General features: G+C 45.9%; 1 protein-coding gene across 6 annotated transcripts in view; it reads left to right on the top strand.

Moving 5' to 3' along the window:
• The first annotated feature begins 27 nt into the window (after positions 1-27).
• LOC138783917 (carcinoembryonic antigen-related cell adhesion molecule 3-like) overlaps positions 28-25,055 on the top strand; it is a 35,303-nt gene continuing 10,275 nt past the window's right edge. For 2 of the 6 annotated variants that reach the window (XR_011361771.1, XM_069959237.1), the window contains exons 1-2: positions 150-260; positions 23,344-23,428. Coding sequence is in view for 1 of the 6 variants with exons in the window: in XM_069959237.1 (XP_069815338.1) it covers positions 23,400-23,428 (29 nt within the window). In the remaining 5 variants the exon portion in view is untranslated. Of the gene's footprint in view, positions 111-149; positions 325-23,343; positions 23,429-25,055 lie in introns of those variants that run through there. The other 4 variants (XR_011361774.1, XR_011361772.1, XR_011361773.1 and 1 more) reach the window with 4 other exon arrangements.

The raw sequence follows: 25,055 nt of genomic DNA, 5'->3' as shown, positions 1-25,055 counted from the left end.
GCGGAGTTAGTGGGCGTGGATTTATCTGAGAAGCGTGAAGTCCCCAGCGATTGGTTGTAGCTAAGAGGCGGAGTCAAACTGTTTCCACAGGAAAAGGCGGGTAGTGTAAGGTGGGGGAAGGGCACGGGGCAGCGGATTGGATGAGACGAGAGGCGGAGTCTATAGTAACAATAAACATTGGGCGGAGCCGAGAAAAATAGCTAGAAAATCCCCGGATGAGACAGTAATGTGAAACCCGTCACGTGACAAATCGTCGTGCGGTAAAGACGCTGTGTAATGTGTGTCTAATAGCCTACAGGAGCATGAGTGACTGAGAGGTGTAATGTAATATACTATAATGTACAGCCATAGTAAGAATATAACACTGTCATTACAGCAAGATAACTGCTCTAACACCCCTATAGGCAAGAATGTACTGTACTAATGATACTCTATAACCACTATAATACTGCCCATATAGACAAGAGTATAACTGCTGCCATATAATACTATATACAATAATACTGCCCATATAGACAAGAGTATAACTGCTGCCATATAATACTATATACAATAATACTGCCCATATATACAAGAGTATAAGTGCTGCCATATAATACTACAATATACAATAATACTGCCCATATAGACAAGAGTATAACTGCTGCCGTATAATACTACTATATACAATAATACTGCCCATATATACAAGAGTATAACTGCTGCCGTATAATACTACTATATACAATAATACTGCCCATATATACAAGAGTATAAGTGCTGCCATATAATACTACAATATACAATAATACTGCCCATATAGACAAGAGTATAAGTGCTGCCATATAATACTACAATATACAATAATACTGCCCATATAGACAAGAGTATAACTGCTGCCGTATAATACTATATACAATAATACTGCCCATATATACAAGAGTATAACTGCTGCCGTATAATACTACAATATACAATAATACTGCCCATATATACAAGAGTATAACTGCTGCCGTATAATACTACTATATACAATAATACTGCCCATATATACAAGAGTATAACTGCTGCCGTATAATACTATATACAAAAATACTGCCCATATATACAAGAGTATAACTGCTGCGATATATTACTACAATATACAATTATACTGCTCATATAGACAAGAGTATTACTGCTGCCGTATAATACTGCTATATACAATAATACTGCCCATATATACAATAGTATAACTGCTGCCATATAATACTACAGTATACAATAATACTGCCCATATATACAAGAGTATAACTGCTGCCATATAATACTACTATATACAATAATACTGCCCATATATACAAGAGTATAACTGCTGCCGTATAATACTACAATATACAATAATACTGCCCATATATACAAGAGTATAACTGCTGCCGTATAATACTACTATATACAATAATACTGCCCATACATACAAGAGTATAACTGCTACCATATAAACTATAATACTGCCTCCTATGTACTACAGTATACTATAATACTGCTCCTATATACAAGAATATAACTACTATAATACTGCTCCTATATACAAGAATATATCTACTATAATACTGCTCCTATGTACAAGAATATTACTACTATAATACTGCTCCTGTATACAAGAATATAACTACTATAAAACTGCTCTGATATGCAAGAATATAACTACTATAATACTGCCCCCTATATACAAGAATATAACTATGTGAAACAGCTGTCCTGGGGTAGCGTACGCCCGCACCTCCACCTGTCCTACCTTCCCTGATGTTTATTGTGCCTGAATAAAGATTCCAGAAGATCGGTGAGTGCTCGGACCTCCGTCTTCATTGTTTACATAACTACTATAATACTGCTCCTATATACAGGAATATAACTACTATAATACTGCTCCTATATCCAAGAATATAACTACTATAATACTGCCCCTATATACAAGACTATAACTACTATAATACTGCTCCTATATCCAAGAATATAACTTCTATAATACTACCCCTATATACAAGACTATAACTACTATAATACTGCTCATATATCCAAGAATATAACTACTATAATACTGCTCCTATATCCAAGAATATAACTACTATAATACTGCTCCTATATACAGGAATATAACTACTATAATACTGCTCCTATATACAAGAATATAACTACTATAATACTATCCTATATCCAAGAATATAACTACTATAATACTGCTCATATATACAGGAATATAACTACTATAATACTGCTCCTATATACAAGAATATAACTACTATAATACTGCTCCTATATACAAGAATATAACTGCTATAATACTGCTCCTATATACAGGAATATAACTACTATAATACTGCCCCCTTTATACAAGAATATAACTACTATAATGCGGTTCAGGGAAGAAACAGAGTGCTGCACCTCACACCTATGGCTGATACTAGTGCCGCTAGGCTAAATAAAAAACACATCAGAATTTTGTGTATGAATTGATCAAGCCATACTGCCCCATGTACCTCGTGCCGGTATCTGATACACATGGGTCCCTACACTAAGTCCACACCGTGCCAGTCAGTGGCCACCAACCCCGCAGGCACGCACAGCCAGGGAACGGGGGCCATGGTGAGACCCACATGACCGCAATTAGCAGGAGACACCTGAGTGCACATGGTTTTAATCCCTCCTGTTTTTTCCCATTCTGTTTGCTGCAGCTATGGTGAGTGAAATTCCTTATCCAGACTTGTGCTGCTTGGGGGCGACCTTCTCTGCCGGCGGTGCTGGCCGGGTTCTGGTGTGGTGTTTGTGGGTCTGGTCCTGTGGCATGGGGGTCGCAGGGCCGTCCCATGGCCCCCGTTCCCTGGCTGTGCACGCCTGCGGGGTTGGTGGCCACTGACTGGCACGGTGTGGACTTAGTGTAGGGACCCATGTGTATCAGATACCGGCACGAGGTACATGGGGCAGTATGGCTTGATCAATTCATACACAAAATTCTGATGTGTTTTTTATTTAGCCTAGCGGCACTAGTATCAGCCATAGGTGTGAGGTGCAGCACTCTGTTTCTTCCCTGAACCGCATTTTGTTTCTCTCTTTTCTCCGTGTATTGCGCTCCTCCTGGTGAGACCCACATGACCGCAATTAGCAGGAGACACCTGAGTGCACATGGTTTTAATCCCTCCTGTTTTTTCCCATTCTGTTTGCTGCAGCTATGGTGAGTGTAATTCCTTATCCAGACTTGTGCTGCTTGGGGGCGACCTTCTCCGCCGGCGGTGCTGGCCGGGTTCTGGTGTGGTGTTTGTGGGTCTGGTCCTGTGGCATGGGGGTCGCAGGGCCGTCCCATGGCCCCCGTTCCCTGGCTGTGCACGCCTGCGGGGTTGGTGGCCACTGACTGGCACGGTGTGGACTTAGTGTAGGGACCCATGTGTATCAGATACCGGCACGTGGTACATGGGGCAGTATGGCTTGATCAATTCATACACAAAATTCTGATGTGTTTTTTATTTAGCCTAGCGGCACTAGTATCAGCCATAGGTGTGAGGTGCAGCACTCTGTTTCTTCCCTGAACCGCATAACTACTATAATACTGCTCACTATATACAAGAATATAACTACTACAATACTGCTCTGTGTACAAGAATATAACTACTATAATACTGCCTCCTACCTGTGAGGACGTGTGTTGGTAGCTCTCCTGCATTGCTCTCATGCCTGGAGAAAGCCCAGGGCGGGGCCACCCTGGGTGGGGAAGCTCCCCAAGCGAGGCCCAGGCTCCAAGGCCTACACTGGGAGACAACTCCCAAGCTCTTTCTAAGGTGGATGGAAATCCCAAAGTTTCTAGTAATGAAAAGAACGTAAGAAGCACAAGTAAACTGAAAGATAACAAGATGGAAGTTAGTGAGAAAGCAGCAGCAAGCCCAAGGCCAAGCCAGCAAAGTGAGTGCATGGTGAGACAAGCAGGAGAAGCAGCAGGTGCACAGCCCCCCACTCCTGCACCCAGACAGAAGAGGACATCTCTGGAGAGACAGACCCTGCAGGAGAACATCAGGCAGCAGGTGATGGTCTCCAGGATGGTGGGTCAAGGCAAGACCAGATCTGCAACAAAGCTGGAACCAGGTGACTGCAAACAGCCTGAGAGACCACAGAGGCCTACACCTGAGGAGAAGCCAGAGAGACCAGCAGAGAAGGAGCCAGAGAGAGCACCTGAGCTGCAGATGGCGGAGGAGATCCCAGGTCTGGTAAGGAGGATGGGGGAGCTAAAACACCATAAGCAACTGCTGCAAGTACAAATAGACTGTATATACAATCTAAAAACTGTCCACCCTGAGAGTAACACCCTGTATGATGCTAAGCTGCACTCCCTGAGCGTTGAGCTGGCTGAGGTGGTGAGGGAGATGGACTGTGTCCTGGAGAGGATGGGGCCTCTGGCTGAGACTTACCACAACCAGGAACGCTTTGCTGCCCAAGCTCAGACTCTATCATCCCAGTCCAGACCCTCAGACACTGCGTCTATGTCCCAGCGAGGGCCCCGTGTCATCCTGCAGGCCCCAAGTTTTGTGTTCCAGGAGGGGAAACATCAGCAGAGACAACAGCCAAAAACATCTCTGGCTGTCCCTGAGCAACAAACTATGCCTCAGACTGCACATGCACTACAAGTCCCAGCCAACACTGCACAGCAGCAGGACAGTGGAGTGTCATCTTTGTGTGAGACTGTGGATAGTAATGGTGATCATGGTGTGTCTGACCCTCAGACAGCAGCACATGGACTACAAGTCCCAGGAGAAGCATCATCGGCACCACAAGTCCCAGCCAACACTGCACAGCAGCAGGACAGTGGACAATCATCTGGGTGTCAGACTGTGGACAGTAGTGGTGGTCATGGTGTAGCTGAGGGGTCAGGGGTTGGAGGGGATACACAGTCTGTGTGGGAGATGGAACCATCTGATGATGCCATGGTAGATGGGGTGGTGGCGATAGAAAATAATGTTGCATGTGATTTCCCCCCATTAAGCCCCCCACATGTTGAGGCTGCCCCCTCTAGTACAGACCTTCACCCTAAACCCCCTGAGAGTGCCCCCCATCAGGAACCCCCCAGAAACGCCTGGAGTCGGGGTGCTCCATCATTCACCCCCAGTGCCCATTATACCGGCCAGGCGTTTAAGAGGAGGAACGTGGTGAGGTTCAAACATAAGGGCAACAAGGAAGACCTCCCTGCCAGGAGACTAGTCATCCGGGAGCTCCTGTGCCACCAGATGGGGTTTACACCAGCCGACATCCTGGCCGTAATAAACCTTCCAGACAGACAGGGCTATGACGTTAGCTTTAAGCTCATGTCCAGTCTGGATCGGTTTTGGGCGCAGTTTCCAAGGTTTAGGGACACAGAGGGCTGGAATAAGTTCATTCTCATTCCCATTTCTAAGCCCGATACGGCCACAGTAAATATCATCTTCTGGAATGAGTCTGTTCCCCCCCAGGATATAGTGGTATGGCTCAGGCGACACTGTGACCTCATGTCTGACCTCACCAAAGCCCGTGACGATGATGGTATCTGGACTGGAGGGTGGCGGGCACTGGTGAAACTGCGCCAGCACAATAACATTACGCTGCATCTCCCCAATTCCTTCTTTATTGGGAGGGAGAAGGGGGTCTGTTTCTACCCCGGTCAGCCCAGGAAATGTTTCAAGTGCGGTAAACTTGGTCATGTGGCGAGTGTGTGCACGGTGCTGAGGTGCAACCTGTGTGGGGAGGTCGGCCATGTCAGTTCCACCTGCAAGAACATCCGCTGTAACCTATGTGGTAGGATTGGCCACCCGCACAGGGAATGCCCAGATGCCTGGCACAACATATGTGGAGATCTCCCTGACCAGGACTTGCTGGCAGCGACAGATGTGTTAGAGGAGGAGGCTCTAATTTCAGGGACAATACTGACCAGACAGGAGGTCCAGCAGGGGTCAGATAATGTACATCCAGGTCCATCGTCAGAGGGGGTGCAAGCACACACACAGGGGGTACAGAGACGCACAGAGGGGGTACAAGCACCCATAGAGGCCACCTCAGACCAACAGCAGTCACAGACAGTCTCCTCTAAGTCACCATCTGTTTTTGAGGAAATTAAGAGCAATAAGAGGAAGAAAAAAGACCCGTCCTCCCGCAAACCTGAGGAGAGTCCCAGTGCAGGCCAGAGGGCCAAGAAACCAGTCACTAGCGGTGATGGAGTCATGGTCTTATCTAATAGATATGATGTTCTCTCGGAATCAGATGGTGACTATGAGAAGGAGCTAGAAAGGATTGACAAAGAGTGTGAAGAGGACACAGGGCTCCCCCGCACAAAAAAGAAAACCCCCACTATAGAGACTCCGACACAGTCAGATATGGAGACTGGAGGTAGAGACAGCGATTCTGACATGTGATGATGGCAGTCACTAATATGGTCCTTTTCTATTGTCTTCTCATGGCTGGGTTCACTTTAAACATCATCTCCAGTAATGCCAACAGCATAAAAGTAAGAAGGACGAGACATGCGGTATACGACCATCTGAAACACCTGAATGCTGATGTAATCTTCTTACAAGAGACACGTCTAACGTCATCTGGACTGTTGTCTGAGGCCCAGAGAGATTGGACGTCTGGTCCGTCCTTTTGGTCGCTGGCTGTAGAGCCTTATGCGGGAGTAGCCATATTGTTTAACACCACTGACGTGACTGTACATAGGATGACAGAGGTTGTTATGGGGAGGTGTCTGGTCCTTGAGGTCACTGTCCATAGCAGACGGCTCAGGCTTATTAACATCTATGGCCCACAGACAGTGACTGAAAGGATCCATGTCCTTAATGAGGTGAAGCCATACCTGTTTACTTCTATTCCCGTTGTATTAGCTGGAGACTTTAACGTTGCCCGGTCAGCGGGTGACAGGTCCTCCGGCAGAGCTGTGGCCAGGGACTCTACAGTCCTTAACAACATCATTTTGCAGGCTGGTCTGAGTGACGTCTTTGCACAGGGTGGAAGGAGGCCAAAATTCACATATTGCTGTGGTGACAGGAGGAGTAGAATAGATCTGGCGTTCGTGAATCCTACAGAAACTGTTAGCGGGATGAGTGAGAAAGCCGTCCCATACTCCGACCACCTGGCCTTGTGTTTCTGCCTGGGAGTCGCTAAACGTCCAGATCTTGGTAGGGGGTTATGGAAACTTAATTCCAGCCTCCTGGATGACGTTTATGTCCAGAATTGTGTTCACTCCCTCCTCCAGAACCAACTTGAGAGAGTGGATTTTTATGACAGTATGGCTGACTGGTGGGAGGATGTCAAGGAGGAGATCTGCTCCCTCTTGAAGAAACTGTCTATTAAGAGAGGGAAGAGTAAGTATGGCCAGTATCTAAGACTGCGTAAAGAATTGGAGTCACTCTATTCGGTGGGTGGGGGTGACCAACAAAGGATTGACCGGCTGAAATCTGAGATGAGCCAGTATCAGTACAGTAGGTATACCTCCCTGGTGGTTGAACGGGATTATGGGTCCTTAGGGTCTCCTGATCCCTATGAGAATTGCCGGGAGCGGGTGGCAAAGAAATTAATCTCGGGTCTCACTGACTCCCAGGGTGTTTTGCAGGAATCGCGGGAGGGTATCTTGGGGGTCGTGAGATCTTACTATACTGACTTGTTTCAGAGGAAGGCTTTGGATAAGGAAAAAGTGACCCAATTCTTGGAGGCAACTCCAGTGCCTGATACTAATGATTTGGACTTTTCTCCTTTGACAGCAGAACTAACGGTGGAGGAGGTCAAAGAGGCCATTGATAAGTTACATCTGAAGAAGGCACCAGGTCCAGATGGTATTACAGCAGAATTTTATAAGAAATTCAGAGATCTCTTGGCTCCAATCCTAGTGGATGTATATAGGAATTGTCTAGAAAATCACCTGATGCCTCCATCCATGAGGGTCTCATCGTTGATTCTGCTGTCTAAAGGTAAAGACCCTAGCGACATCAAGAACTGGAGGCCAATTGCCCTCTTGAATGTCGACAGGAAGATTCTGGCAAAAATTCTGTTCTGTAGATTAGTTTGTTTGTCCCCAGCACTGTTGGCAGGCTGTCAGTATGGCACAGTACAAGGGCGGAACATCTCTGGAGCGGTGCTCTCCATCAGGGAGATGTTTGAGAGATGTAAAGCCCTTGGGTGTGGGAGATATGTTGTAGGTCTTGACCAGGCTAAAGCCTTTGACAGAGTGGATCATGCATATCTATGGGCCACTTTATCAAAGTACGGTATTCCCGGACAATTCATAGATTGGCTGAGAACTTTGTATTGTGAGGCTGAGAGCTTTCCTCTGATCAATGGTTGGCGGGGTGGCACATTCAGGGTAGAGGCAGGGGTGCGACAAGGTTGCCCACTGAGTCCACTGCTGTATGTGTTTGCTATCGATCCGTTCCTGAGATCGCTGCAGCGGTGTGGTTTTCAGGGGGTACCGGTCCCCCATTGCCTGCCCCTGGATGTTGTTGCCTATGCGGATGATGTGACTGTAGTGATATCTGAGCCTCGTGAGGTGGAGATGTTGTCTGCAGCCATCAGAAGCTACTCGGAGGCCTCAGGGTCTCTGGTCAACCTTGAGAAGAGTCAAGCTTTCTGGACATTGAATAAAGACCCAGATTTTGATCTGCCGCAGTTTGCCAAGGCCTCCACCCATATTAAGATCCTTGGGGTTAAATTCGGGAGGGACGATAATTCCAGGCTAAATTGGGAAGTGAAGTTGGATGCCGGAAATATAAAGGTTCAGCGGTGGAAGAACTGGAGGCTGACCTATAGAGAGCGGATCTCAATGCTGAAGACTTACCTGGTCCCCGTCTTCTTGTACGTCTCTGTCGTCTTTCCTTTGCCAGAATCTTTCTCGGCTAGGCTCTTTAGCCTGTTCTTCCAGCTCTTATGGGGGAACAGGTTGAACCCAGTAAAAAGAGGGATAACTTACCTGCAGAGGAGAGAGGGTGGGCTAGATATGTTAAATCCAAGGGTGTTCTTTGACTCCATGTTTCTTAAAGTAAATTTTGGTTGCCTGGACTCAAACAACAGTCCTCTGTGGGTAAATAGTATCAGGGACTGGATATTGCCTTTTGCAGAACCTTGGATGCGAGGCGGCAGTCTCAAGAGGGGGAGATTGACTCCTGGACACCTTCCCCAGTATCTGGAGTACGGAATACGATGTCTCAAGAAATGGAGTATAGATAAGTGTTTCATTGAGAGTAAAACCAGGAAAGATCTATACTCCAGAGTGTGTAAGACCTTCTACAGTGTACAGCCTGTACTTAGAGACTGTCCGACCACAACCCTGCAGGACAGTCTGAGGCTTCTCAATGGTCCGCGGCTCCCCCCTAAGTTCTGGGATATCTCCTGGCTGTCATTACAGGGGAAGCTTTTTGTTAGGGGAAATCTAAAGTTCCTCAGTGTGTCAGATCGCATGTGTCCCTTGGGTTGTCAGCAGGAGGAGACTATGGATCATTTCATCTCAGAGTGTTGGGGTGGACGGAAAATCTGGTGTGACATATCCACCAAGCTACAGATCCCCACATTACAGTCCCTGAAATACCCAGAAATCATCTATGGGGTCACATCTAATGGGTATAACATCAACCGGGGGACCCTGTATCTGATCATCTCTGTGACCAAGTATTACCACTGGCACACAAGAACAAGAGTCTCCATACATAGTGAGCCATTCAATCACAGCAAAGCCATATCCCTCATTCTGTCAGAGCTCAGGTGGATCCAGGCACTAGAGGTCAGGAAAAAAGGGGAGAACATCAGATTATGGAGGAACGTCCATCTGGACTGATGTATTGTATTGTATATTGTCATGGAGGCTATTATTTACTTCTTTTTCTTTTCCCCTTTAGTTAAAAAGCACTTAAGGTACAATTAGTATAATTTCAATTTCCTTTGCACAAGTATAAGTTATACTGTAAGATCATTTATTTATTTATTCTGATGGAAAAGTATTTCTGTATTTATGTTTGTTTTATACAAATAAAAATTGCCTCCTATATACAAGAATATAACTACTATAATACTGCTCCTATATCCAAGAATATACCAACTATAATACTGATCCCTATATACAAGAATATAACTACTATAATGTAAATGAAAGAGTCCGGTGGCCGGCACTACTACAGCAGATTACAAAGACCCGTATACCATAGTGAAGTCGGCTAGTGGAGGTGCCCAACGCCAAGTAAACAGTCCAACATAGGTAGCAATGAGAAAATAGAGGCGGTCACTCACCACAAGGTTGCCGTGAATTCGCTTTATTGGTCCGGGTAGTAAACACTGCAGGGAAGGTGGAAGGTGGAGGAGCGGGTGCAATCAGACAAACGTTTTCACGCGGTCAACTCTTTCTAAGCCTATCAGTCTAAGGCATTTAGGATCCTCAGCGTGAAAATCACGGGCATGGTTGATAAGACGCGGAACACCCTTGCCAGATCGCAAGGAGTACAGGTGTTCCTTGAACCTTATCCACATTGCCCGTTTTGTCTTACCGATATAATATCGGTGGCATGGGCATATGACAGCATATATGACATGCGTAGTTTTGCATGTGATAAATTGTCTCATAAAACATTCTACGCCTCCCAAAATGATGAAAGATGATGTTATTAACTGGGGGCAGTAGTGATATTGGCCACATCGTCTGTTACCAGATGGCAATAAACGAGTTAACAATGATTTAGTATGAGTAACTTTATTGGAGGCGAGTTTATCACCTATAGTGGAGCTTCTTTTAAAAGTGAACAATGGTTTACGAAGGGCTGCGTTTTTTATGTCATCATCTTTTTCGAGAATATACCAATGTTTTCGGATGATATTCATCAGAGTATCGTTGATGTAGGAATTTTGCAATGAGAAGGTAAATCTTTTATGGTCAGTATTACAGATGTCAAGATTAGTGTTTTTGTGTCTTTTTTTACGGAGGCTAGAGGGGCTCATTTCAGATGCTTTAATATAGGCTTCATTAATGGTTGCGAGCGCATAGCCTCTGGTTATAAGGCGGCAACGCAGTTCTTGGGCATGTTTCTGAAATAATTCATCTGTATTATTTATAAGTCTCAGTCTTATCATTTGGCTATAAGGAATGGATTTTTTTTTACAGAGGAAGGGTGAGAACTAGAATGATGCAGTATAGCATTAGATGCTGTCTCTTTGCGGAAGACTAATGTTACTATAGCATCATTAACTATCTCTACTTTAACATCTAAAAATTCTAGAGATTTCCCTCCAAAGTTATAAGTAAAGAACATATTAGCCCTATTCTGAGTATTTAAATATGTGACAAATTGTTCGAACATAATGGGAGTGCCACGCCATATAACGAATATGTCGTCGACGTACCTGTGGAACGAGACAATATATTTGATAAAGGGGTTGTTAACAGAAAATACTAAATCTTGTTCGAGCCAGGAGAGAAAGAGATTGGCATACGTACAGGAGACCGGCGTGCCCATGGCAGTGCCGGTCTCCTGAGGATACCAATCTCCCTCAAAGGTGAAGCAATTATTGCCCAAAACAAAAAGTGCATCCTTAATGAAAGATCTGAAATTAAGGGGCTCACCAGTGTGCCTGAGGATATGATCGAGAGCCTCCACACCCGCATCATGAGGGATGCGGGTGTAGAGGCTTTTGACATCCACAGACGCCAAGGAGTATTCAGGGTGCCAGGAGATGGCCTCAAGAACATGCAAAAAGTAATTTGTGTCCTTCAAATATGTGGGAAAGGAGGATAATAATGGCCTAAGAGTCCAGTCCAAGAACTGGGATACTTCTTCAGTCACCGAGACGATGGGACGGCCCGGCGGCCGGCTCAGCGACTTGTGGATCTTGGGTAAAAGATACCACTTGGGAGTACGGGGGAATTAGGTATTAGTTTCTCAGCAGTTTTCTGATCCAGGACTTTATCCAGGTGCTTTATGCAGCAGTCCCCGTAGGTGTTCTTTGATCTTGACTGTCGGGTCCTTTTCGATCCTCACGTAAGTTTTCTTATCGTCGAGTAGCCGGTGAGCCTCTTCCAGGTAATAGCTTCTTTGCATAATTACCGTCGATCCTCCTTTGTCTGCTCTGATGACTTTGAGGTCCGGACGTTTCCTGAGCCACTCGAGGGCACGGGTCTCAGTACTGGTAAGGTTTTTTTAATGGTTTGGGATATGTCAATGCTTTAGCATCTCTAAGTACAGCTTTATGAAAAATGTCGATTGCTCCACCTGGTGGGATCTGGGGGGAGAATGTAGATGGTTTACCCCCTCTGAATGAGTCCGTGGTCTGGCGAATAGGTTCGGATAGTTCTTCTGGTCAGAGAAATCCCAAAGGGCCGATGTTGTATTGTGGTCTGGTTTGTACAGAACTGTCGGAAGGCATCTTATGGATGTTGAAGTACTTATGCAAATTGATATTCCTCACGGACTTCCTGAGCTTCAAAAGTCTCGTAAGAGAATTTATCATGTAGACCATAATTCAGGCCCTTGTTAAGCAAGCTCTCACAGCCTTCGGGTAGTTCAATTCCTGAAATGTTAACCACATTTGGAGGATCTACAGGAGTCATCTGCGTTACCTCCATGATACTTGCTTCCTCTTGGAGGCTTGTTTGTTGGGCATGTTTCCTCCCCCTCGAGCGGCCTCTCCGGATCTTCGTCCTAAAGGGTTATTCTGCATTCTGGAGGAAGATGTAGCTCGTTTAGTGCCATTATCGGATTGGCTGGAGTTGGAATCGGTAGTGCCATAATCCATGGCCCTCTGCTGGAAGGTAACTTTCTTTTTGTTAGCTGTTTTATTCCTTTGTTTGTTGTTCCAGGTGAAGATTCTGCCCTGATCGTAATCGAGCTTATCTCTGAGGAATTTAGACTTCTTGATTTCCTTTAATTCATCTTGGAAAGATAGTAGATGGTTATCAAGTTTAGACATAAATGCAGCGACTTTATCATCAGTAATGCGTGATCGGTACTCTGACTTAGCCTTCAGTAAATCAGCGGTAACTTGTTTATGTTCTATCTGATTTCTGTTCAAAACGAGTGCCATCAAATTCATCGCATGCATCTGATGCGCTTCTTGCCATGCTTTGTTGAAAGTATCATCCTCCAGAAATTGTGACGGGGGTTTGAAGGATCGTAGTCCTCGATAGACTCTATTACTGGCAGTGTAAGACTTCAATGAGTTAACAGTCCAAAATAGACGGACTTCTTTTTCGGCTAGGGAGACTATACGATTCTCAAATGACGATTTTCCAAAACTACGCATGTCATATATGCTGTCATATGCCCATGCCACCAATATTATATCGGTAAGACAAAACGGGCAATGTGGATAAGGTTCAAGGAACACCTGTACTCCTTGCGATCTGGCAAGAGTGTTCCGCGTCTTATCAACCATGTCCGTGATATCCACGCTAACAATCCTAAATGCCTTAGACTGATAGGCTTAGAAAGAGTTAATCCCCCCGGCAGCGGTGGTGACTGGCTGAGATTTCTGTTAAAAAGTGAAACTAAATGGATAATTCGGCTAGATGCAACTGGAGTATCCGGCTTAAAATAAAGAAACAATTTAAATGCCCTCTTATTTTGAAACTGCTACAGCTTTGGTTTTAATGTGATTTTTTGGTATATTTATTTCATTTTGTATATTTACATTAAGTATGCACCTGTTATAAACACACCTCTACCGGTGTGACGTATGCCAGACCTGACGAAGCGCGTGACCACGTGAAAACGTTTGTCTGATTGTACCCGCTCCTCCACCTTCCCCCTTCCCTGCAATGTTCACTAGCCGGACCAATAAAGCAAATTCACGGCAACCTTGTGGTGAGTGACCGCCTCTATTTTCTCATTGCTACCTATAACCAGTAGCGGTCTTGGGCACCACGCATACCACGCAATTGCGTGGGGCCCCCGACATCCAGGGGGGCCCCGCTCTGGTGCCCAAGACCGCTGCGGCTAACTATGTGCGCTCGTAACGAGTGCACATAGTTACAGGCAGCAGCGGCACTGACAGGGCAGGAGCCATTGGCTCCCTCCCTGTCAGTCACTCTTGTGGCCGCAGGAAGTGTTTTCCCTGCGGTCACAAGAGGCTGCTCTGTGTCTCTGGTGCCGGCGCTCGAGGCGTCACTGGAGCGCCGGTGCCATGACAACGGGAGAGCGGCCTTATGTGGCCGCAGGGGAAACACTTCCCGCGGCCACAAGAGGGAAGAGACGAGAAGAGAAGAGAAGAGGAGACGCCGGACCCAGGTGAGTAAAAATGTTTTTTTTGGGGTTTTTTTGTGTGTTATATATAGGGGGCCTATATAAAACGGGAGGAGCGCACAGGGGGCTATATAAACGGGGGGAGCGCACAGGGGGCTATATAAATGGGGGGAGCGCACAGGGGGCCTATATAAACAGGGGGAGCGCACAGGGGGCTATGTAAACGGGGGGAGCGCACAGGGGGCTATGTAAACGGGGGGAGCGCACAGGGGGGCTATATAAACGGGGGGAGCGCACAGGGGGACTATATAAACGGGGGGAGCGCACAGGGGGCTATATAAATGGGGGGAGCGCACAGGGGGCCTATATAAACAGGGGGAGCGCACAGGGGGCTATGTAAACGGGGGGAGCGCACAGAGGGGCTATATAAACGGGGGGAGCGCACAGGGGGGCTATATAAACGGGGGGAGCGCACAGGGGGGCTATATAAACGGGGGGAGCGCACAGGGGGGCTATATAAACGGGGGGAGCGCACAGGGGGGCTATATAAACGGGGGAGCGCACAGGGGGGCTATATAAACGGGGGGAGCGCACAGGGGGCTATATAAACGGGGGGAGCGCACAGGGGGCTATATAAACAAGGGAGCGCACAGCGGGGCTATATAAACGGGGGGAGCGCACAGGGGGGCTATATAAACGGGGGGAGCACACAGGGGGCTATATAAACGGAGGAGCGCACAGGGGGGCTATATAAACGGGGGGAGCACAAAGTGGGGGGCTATATAAACGGGGAAGCGCACAGGGGGGCTATATAAACAGGAGAGCACACAGGGGGGCTCTATATAAGTGGGGTAGTGCACGGGGGCTATATAAACGGGGGAAGCGCACAGGGGGGCTATATAAACGGGAGCACACAGGGGGCTATATACAAGTGGGGGAGCTCACAGGGGGCTATATACAAGTGGGGGAGCTCACAGGGGGCTATATACAAGTGGGGGAGCTCACAGGGGGGCTATATACAAGTGGGGGAGCTCACAGGGAGGCTATATACAAGTGGGGGAGCACACAGGGGGTATATAAAACTGGGGGCAGCACACGGGGTATATACAACTGGGGGCAGCACACGGGGGGTATATACAACTGGGGGGAGCGCACGGGTATATACGACTGGGAGAAGGACACAGGGGGTCTATATAGTATACTGGGGGAGCACACAGGGGGGCTATGTATAACTGGGGGATCACACAGGTCTATATATAACTGCGGGAGCACACAGGGGGGTCTATATACCACTGGGGACAGCACACAAGAGGTATATACTACAGGGGGCAGCACACAAGTGGTATTTACTACTGTCGGCAGCGCACAAGGGGTCTATATAACTGGGGGCAGCACACAGTGGTCTTAATTACATTGGGACTGCACAGAAGTGCCTATATGCCTCACTACTATACTGGGGCACAGAACATACCTAATTATTAAGTGGGAGCACAGGGACACCTTTAATCTGTGGGGGCACAGAGGGGCGTAACTACTATATAGACGTAGAGGGGACCTAACTACTGTATGTGTTGGAGCCTAAAATATTTCTCTGACAGATTCTGGAGGGAAGATTACCAGCCGGGAGAAGACTTCAAGGTGGCCCAGGCTGGATGGAGAGAGAAAGGAAAAAAAAGTAAAAGACGCTGATCAGAGAAGACTCCTCCTGTAAGTCACTGGATGTAACTGCACTCTGTTATAGGGTCTGTAGTGATAGGGGTCATGGTGTGGCAGTATTATGTTATGGCATCATTGGTAATATCTTCCTGTTTTGTTCAGAGCAGTTTTGAGGTGATATGTAATCTCTGTATGGTGGTAAGAGGGTTATAAGAGGACTACTGGGGGGGGGGGGGGGCAGCGCATGTCGAGGAGGGGGGGCATGGGGGGGCCCCAGACATGACTTTGCTTGGGGCCCCAGAAATGCCAAGACCGCCCCTGCCTATAACTACTATAATACTGCTCCTATATACAGGAATATAACTACTATAATCTGTAGCCTAGCCATATAGCCGCATACACCTCTAGTGCGGGCTCTGCTTTCTATTGACTTGTCCATAACTACTATAATACTGCCCCCTATGTACAAGATTATAACTACTACAATACTGCCCCATATGTGACAGGGAAAATAATAAATCCCAATGCTATAATAATAATATGAGAACTCAGTTAATGTACTGTAAGTTTTTGATTATTAATTAACCATAAAATAAACTTAATGGTTAAGCATAAGGAATAAGCCGTGGGTCACACTGACCTGGGGACACTTGACTTTTGTGCACAAATAATGTTAATGAGAATGAAGAATTAGTGATGTATAAAGGGACACAGTAATGCTGTGCAGAACAATGAAGTAAACACAATAGGGTAATAAATTACACAAAAAAATTGCCTACTTATGACATTTTCAGTGTGTATGAAAACATAGTGAATGTTACACACAGATTCTACTTATCATCCACTCATATGCCTTCCCCCCAAGGATTGTGTACGCCAGATTCATTGTGCACTCAACTGAACTGGTCTTTTTTAGTTTTCTTTTATATGTCAATTTTATTTTTTGGTTACCCTGGCGAATCTCTGTGTACAACAATTATTTGCCCAAATTCTTACCTCTTTTATTTCTTAACCTCACAGGTTGACCCCTCAACATTTTTACGCTTTAAGGGCTTATCCCCACTTTCTGTGAAATACAGACAGCATGGATGGGGAAGCCTTGTCGTGGATTCTTTCCCCATGCGGCATGATGTATAAGGCCACATTCACACACCCATAGTGCAGTCCGCGACCGCGGCCCGCACTACGAATGTGTATCCGTAGCGCTCCGTGCTTCACAGAACACTACATTACACTTCATTCACCCTAGCAATCCGTGCTGCAAAAACCGGTCCGCATTACAACATGTCCAGATTTTTTGCAGCACGGATTGTGGCCCTGTATACACGTACGGACGTGTGAATGGGACCATTGAATAACATCGGTTTTATGTTCTGTCCGCAATTGCGGACAGAACAACGCACGTGTGAATTAGGCCTTAGTATCATGCCTGGAACTGGGAAAGTGTTTGAATATTCACAGCACTGTAATGACACCGATGCAATATTGATACATCATGCTGCGCCGGGAAAGAATGGACGACAGGGCTTTCCTATCAATGCCGTTTGTGTTTCATTTCAATAAGCCTTAAGGCCTTGTATCGAACATGGGACTATTGAAGAAGCTGAGAGTAACGGCTCTATTACATGGAGCTATAATTTGCCAAATCAGGACGGTTACGCACATTATCACCCAATGTAATAAAGACAATGATCAGCTGATGAAGCGATTATCGTCCGATCGCTATTGTTTATTCCAGCCTAAAAATAATCGGCCGCTGGGCAATTACACATAGCGGTGTGCAGCTGACGGCGGATGCCTTTGTAAAAAATATAATAAACTTTGTACATACCTGTCTATGTACCCCAATGTCCTTCTTGCTTCTGTCCTCTACCTGCAGGCACCACTGGAACTTTTGAGCCAGTTTAAAAGTGACAGGCCGCTCAGCCAGTCACTGGCCCTGGCACTGTTGTGTCCTGGTGTGACCGAAAGCCCACAGCAGGTCCATATCTGCTGACCATTACATGTGGTTTACAAGTAGTGAAACCAAAGTGTGAACTTTGGTAAGAATATAGAGGCTAACTTTATTTTTGTACTTGGCTGTGTGTTTTGTTTTATCACATGAACACCACATACACAGTCATGAGAAAAAGAAAGTACACCCTCTTTTTGAATTGTTTGGTTTTGAATTAAGACTGGTCCTTAGAACCTGATCCTTTATGTTTGAAGACTATAACCTCAGATGAACAACACAACACTTTACAAAACTGTACCAGAAGCAGTATGTGAAAAATGAAGTGCACCTTTACTGCTTCTTAGGGATTAAGGGCCCCTTGCACACTAAAGAAATCATGCAAATAGCCTGCCACGGATTCCGCCAATTCGCGCTCCCGCTTGAAGTTCCGCTGGTCACATAGGCTCCATTCTATGGTCAGTTGAATTCTGTAGTCCCAGCGTCTGGACAGTCAGTGGGGCAGCGTGCTGATTGACTGAGTGGGACATCCAGATGCCGCGAGCCCCTGAAGCAAGCCGGAGGACAGACCCGGTATTGTATACACCGGGCTGCGCGCACGGGGGGGGGGGGGGGGGGGTTGCCTTTTACATACTCGCAGTGGGATGACAATTTCGCTGCAAGTATGTATTTGTATTCAAAGTGACATCGAAAGGATCTGCAGCGGATTTCGCTGCAATTCCCAGCGTGAAATCTGCTATGGATCCGTCCTGTGTGAATCTAGCCTAAAAGGAGAAGTTTGGGCAAGTTTGCTGGTGTGAACCACCTGGGTGTGTTTTAAATAGGTTGTCGGGAGAACAGAAGATGCCTGAAACTTTCTGCTCCCCAGCACTTATTACCTTCTTTTATGGCAGTTTCCAAATAATGTAAAGTCCCTCATTCTACATTAAGAAGGATTATTTACAAGTGGTTCATTTGTTTACTCTGTAAAGAGGATATTTTATTGTTAGATTTATAGAAACACATACAAAACAGTGTGACGTTTCCTCCTTAAGGCCCCGTTCCCACTGAGGAAAGGTAGCGGAATTCTGCGACGAAATTGTCAGCCGCGGAATGCCGTTAGCCTCCCGCTCATAATGGGAGTCTATGGGAGGCGCGCGCTCCTGCCCTGTCCGCGCTGAAGAATGAACATGTTGCGGAATTCCGCTACCTTTCCTCAGTGGGAACGGAGCCTAACATTAAAATTGCAAAGCTAAGAAGAAAAAGTAGTAAGGTTATGGTGCAGAAAAAGGCAACAATAGAGGCTGGAGTGGAGGTCATTCCTCTTTAGCAATGAGTCCCGCTTTTGTCCTGGACACAAAGATATTCAGAGATTAGTCTGGGGACCATGTGGTCAATGCCATGAAGAGGTCTTCATGAAGGAACATCGCACTTGTCCTTCTCCTAAGATTATGGTGTGCAGACGAAGGATAGTTTCTTACTCCTAAGCAGCTACCACAGTCAGCTACATCAGAGTGAAGAACTAGATGAAGAAGTTATGAGAGATGGAAATAGAGCCGTGTGACTTGGAGACATCGTACAGCAGCGCCAGGACATCTTCCAATTTTCTTCCATTCTTCTGCCTACTTGTAAACAGGCATACTGTGTGGGAGCATCCAGGTACCTGGATCGTCCATCTATCAGCCCTCTCCAAGACAACAAGCTAGCCCTTTGCATAGGAGTTATATGGTTAAAGGCCAAGGTAGTAAAAGGTGAGAGTCCATCTACACCTTAACTACTGTATACTTGTAGGAAACAGGATTACACAAGGTGTGGTCCTTCCTCCTTTTTTTGTTTTCTTTCTTACACTGCAAGATTATGCTGTGGGGTATATAAATCTTTATTCCAGGTACACTAAACTTGGAGTTACAACTATTCGGTTGTCTAACCATTGATGCAGCCATTTCTCTGATGTGTTTAAGGAGCCGTCTTTGAACTTGGCAACACCAAGTCTTGAAACATGCTACCATGGTCTGCAGCGTCTCCGGACTTGTCTCCCATTGAGCACATCTGGGATGTCATTGGTCAGCACTTGCGAAGAAAACTTCCAGCAGTGGATCCTGATGACTTGCGTTCCTCAGACAACCATGAATAACTTCATTGATGGCATACCAAAACATGTAAGTGCGTGTATATCTACGTGTGGTTCTCATACTTCTTACTGAATAAATACAGATATTTTGGGTGCTTTATTTCCATTTTTCAGCATTTACATACCAATATATTGTCTGCCGACCCTGTGATTTCCCGTTATTTCATAACTTTTTATTCAGTAGACGTTTACCTACTTTGTTCCTCACCTACAATACTATAGCTTCTAATTCATGACTATTGTAAGGGCTGCAACCCAAAAATCTCCAAAGTCCACATCTCCTTACGAAGATTAAGGATGAAATCCAGGGATATCTTTATACTCCACCCTCCAGTCTCATTAAGGCCTGGAGGGTTCACATCTTCATACATAACCATAATAGGTGGTTTTAGTTCACTCATGGGTTTTCCATACTTGGGGAGTTACCGTCCCCTAAAACCTATCCTGGCTGCTATGTGTTGGCTGCCCATAGAGAGGCAAAGACACCTTCTGAGGCTAATTTCCCCCTCGCTTCAGATCAGACTGGAGGTATTTATTGTAAAAGTGAGGTTGCTGTGTCAATGACGGACACGGCAGGTTTCCACTCAGTCAGAAGTCAGTCACACATAACCTCAGCAGAGCTTATTGTGACTCACGACTATATTAGTCTGTGGTCTTTGCTGTGCGCTGTACATCTGTATAAACCACCGGTGACCTACTTATAGTTAGAAGTGATAGCAGCACGCACTGTTTCAGTACAACACAACTCTCCCGATTCCCACATACACCTGCACAGTTGGCTCAGCTGAACATTCATATATTCTGAATAGGAAGTAGTAAGAAAGCGATTGTCAGACTGCTTTGCCTGCAGCTTTTCTCTTTGTCACATTAAAATCCGACATGCTTGATCCACATTGGGAGTCCCCAATACATATTAGATGATTGACATCCCACTAAAACCAACATTTTCAACCAGCATCAATCTTAAGTGTCAATTCAGTGCGCCACCCAACTATGGACAAGCTACATTCAAAGGACATTTCAGCTCACTGGCAGAATTGTGACTACAGCATTGGGTGTGACATGGCTGATGGAAGCACAATAACTCCGATCATCAAGATCAGCTCTCGTTTTATGAACCTTGCCAATACTCAATCAATCACAAGCTGGGCTGTATTACTAATTGTTACTGCGTCTTTATCAATTTAAATGGCTGCACAAGAGATGCGATCAGTCAACAAAAAAGTGTTTTCTCGCTGGTTTTCTCAATTTCAGGAAAGCAATATTCTATAAATACTTATTCTCTGTAACGACTGGAGTTGTGGATCCACTGTACCACCGCTAGCGATGGCATAAGCTGCACCAGGGAGCGGAGTGTAAGGGACCGCAGGTCTACACCAATGCCCACAGGATGGACTTGCTGGGGCAGGCGACCCCTAGATCATTACCCCTGGCTTGGCTTGCTAGCGGCGGCTGGCGAGGTGCAGCTGGAGACACGTAAGCAGACAGGAACACAGCAGGACTCATGGCTGGAACCACATGCAGCAAGAACACAGCAGGACTGATGGCTGGAACAACAGGCAGCAGGAATCACGAAGAGCTCGGACCACATGCTTTAGGAAGCATACAGAGGCTTAAACCTAGGGGTTATGGAGGTGTTGGGATTTATAGGAGAATGTTTGGTTGTAACCACCAACTAAGGGCGCTCTGGCGGTTTAAATTGAAGCAGAGGCGGCGCGTGCACACTCCCTCCCTAGGAGTCAGAGACGTGTGTGCCAGGCCAGCAGGGAGCAGGAGGAGGTGGCGGCGCGGTATGGGGCAGGAGCGAGAGAACACATATGACCGCAGACAGGGATGACAGGGAGACCACGGAGAGAGGTTTGTGCCGCAGCTGTAACATTCTCCCAATAGTTGGCCTGTGCAAATAGGCTTTAGGCTATGTTCACACGTATAAGATACTGGCCGTTCCGTGACCCGGACAGGTTACAGAACGGCTGGTGTCAGAGAAGATCATCCTGGCCGGTACTGCATGATCTTCACTACCACTAAATTTGGCTGCGAGAGCATCAGTGTGCGCCCACATCCGAATTCCCCTCTACAGACAATGAAGCGTGTAGCCGATGGCGCACTCTCCATTGTGTGCACTGACAGTTTCTTGCGTTGCCGCTAGGGATCCTGGCCGGAGTGCATACCATGTGTATACACTGCGGCTGGGATTCCATAGAGGGCAGCACTACGTAAGTTATGTAGTAATTTCGTCTGTTGTTGCAAATCGGCAACAACGGCCGTGATTAATATGTAACTTACATAGTGTGAACATAAAGTGTAACAATCAAATTTTTTTTATTGAAAAATTCAGAAAAGTTACAATTTTTTTTTCAAGGTACTTGATAAACCAGTTCAGCTATATTAAATATCTTTTCTGGATGCCATAATCGATCCAGGAAAGAAATTTAGTGCTAGAGCGGCCTGTGTGTGGAGTACTAATACAATACTGTACTAATGTACTGTACTGTTCAAATACTGTGATGTCGTATGTGTGTATCAAGCCATTTATTTTCATGCGTAATAGAAAGAAGAGACGGCTGAGACTGTGTTCTCACACTGCAGTATTTCTGCATTTTTTTTATTGCATTTTTATTGCATTCTTATTCCATTTATTATGTGCATGCTGAATGCTTTTTTCACAACGTAGTTTTTGGCTTTGTGGTTTTACAGATGGAACAAGCAGAACTGACCAAATAGACTGATCATCCTCATAGTGAAAACCCTGAACATTACACATTAGATTAGTTGTTACCTATAGACACTATGGGTGATGAAAATCTGATTTAAAAAAAAAAAAACAGAAGTAAAAGACAGAAGTGATTGTGTTCTGTTGGGGGGGATGAAGCTGTGGTTATATACAGAGGTCCCAGGTCATACACCAACACCACAACAATGACATTACCAGCGTATCACTGGAGCCAGAGGTGGGGTGGCGGTGATATGTTTCAGGCATGGCCTGCAGCGGAAGGCAACACATATAGTGACTGGTCCTCACTTAAGACAAATACATGCAACCTGCACTGACACATTGTAACAAACTATTAGGACATGTCTGGACAAGAATAAGTTGTAGGTGATGTTGTGCACATTGTGCTTCATGTAACAAGGCAGCCGGGGCACTTTGCCAGATCCACCTCACAGTAGACCCTATGAATGGGATCCACTCTTTGAGGAGCGTCTTAAAAAACCAAAGGCCCTTTTACATGGCCCAATAATTAGGAGCCAACGAGTGCTGACCTGTCGGATCAGCGCTCACTTGCTCACCAGCGAGCTACGGGGGGGGGGGGGGGGGGGGGGGGTATGGTTTATGCGCTGCCCGGTCGACCGTTAGATTGTCCCGGTAGCCCATAGGAGAGGGCAGTGGTCGTCTGCCTCTGCTCTTGTTGCTCCTCATTCTGTTTCTTTTCCCAACATGTTGAAAGACAAGGAACCAGGTCCTCGTTGAGAACAGGAAGCAGACGGGGACTGGTGCGGCAGTATGCAGCCACCAGTGCTGAAGTGGGGGAGGTAAGAGCATTTCTTTTATCCTCTCCCTCCCCAGCACTTGCTAAAAAATTAGTCTCACTGGACTTCTCCTTTGAAGCGAAAGTGACATCAGAAAATAGCCTATTGTTTAAATGAAGTGTTAAATGTGAGTAGTTTGTGATATTTTTTCTCATTTTCCATTTTAAGTAGCCCTGAAAAATTTTACCTGCTCGGGCAAGATGGCAGCCCCATAACAATGTTAAAAAATTTAATAAAAATATCAGTAAAATAAAAACTAGGTGATATAGTCCATTTAAGTAGGAGTTGGATGTCCAGTGCTTTACATTGTAGTTGTGAAACACACTCACCACACATAGCTCTTATATTAATAGCAGGATCCCACCCAAGATCTTTGTGATTATTACTATCGCTTAGCTGCTAGTTGTATCAGGTTTCCTTTAGAGAAATCTCTATTTCCTATAGTAACATAGCCGTGGTTGACCAATTTAGCCATTTCACACCTCCACCATAGCTGCCAAGCTTCCGGACTCTAGCTAGACTTCTCATAAGACACAGGTTACATGGGGTTCCTGGCAATAGTGTTACATCATGGGGCCCTGATCTGTAAGGTTAGAAGTGGCTCTTTCAATATATAATCCCAATACCAATAGACGGGTCTGCCCCATGACGTCTTAAAAAACCAAAGGCCCTATTACATGGCCCGATGTTTATGCGCTGCCCAGTCGACGGTTAGATTGTCCTGGTAGCCCATAGGAAAGAGAGACGGTCGTCTGTTTCTGTTCCTGTTGCTCCTCTTTCGGTTTTTTTTTCAACATGTTGAAAGACAAGGATCAGCGGAGATTGTGCATGTCAGCTGATCATTACCTTTGAATAGGAGCTATTACACCAATCGATAATCGGCCAAATACGGCGCTCCTCTATTAAAAATGAAGGGGCAGTACATACTTACCATGCCCATTGCTTGTGAAGCAGCATCCGGCCACCGGCTGTATCTCCAGGCCCCGCTTCCTACAGCTGTCAATCATTCTGGAGGAGGCGGTGCCTGATACAGGTGGAAGACTGGAGAATGGGATTCCGGATCACAAGCAGCGCACATGCTAAGTATATACTGCTGCTTATGTTCTGGAAATTGACAGCACCAATATATACATGGCTATACTATAAGTCTTATTTTATCGTTAGGGGCCTCACATCGGCTATTTACATAGGACGATATGTGGCCTATAAAAAATCAACTAAAGATTGGATGTTTTTCCCATCCTCAGATGATCAGTGTCACTTTTATCAATTCTCCGAGCCAGAAGCAGGTGTAGATTAAGTACACCGGGTGCAGGTTCGGGCGCCCGGCCGGCCGGATTCACTAAGAGGCGTGCGACTCTTTGTGAATCCTGCCTGTAAAAAGGGGGCGGGGCTTATATAAGACCAGGGCCTAATAAATCCCCCCCATAGTGTCTGCTTTTTTAGATTGGCTGTTGTGTATGAGCAGAAGCTCAGCGAATAGTTTATATGAGGAGTGTTTACAGGTGAAAGCAGAGGGGGGAAACTGAAGGACAATTCTTGCTGTATCAGCAGTCATTTTGGTTCTTACCCAGCTTTCCCAGAAATAGAAGTAAAAAAGCCGCCAAATAGACATAAAGCTTAAGAACTT

The sequence above is a fragment of the Dendropsophus ebraccatus genome, chromosome 2 (assembly GCF_027789765.1).
Source record: "Dendropsophus ebraccatus isolate aDenEbr1 chromosome 2, aDenEbr1.pat, whole genome shotgun sequence".
NCBI classification, from domain to species: domain Eukaryota; kingdom Metazoa; phylum Chordata; class Amphibia; order Anura; family Hylidae; genus Dendropsophus; species Dendropsophus ebraccatus.
This window is presented reverse-complemented; position numbering and strand designations above follow the sequence as displayed.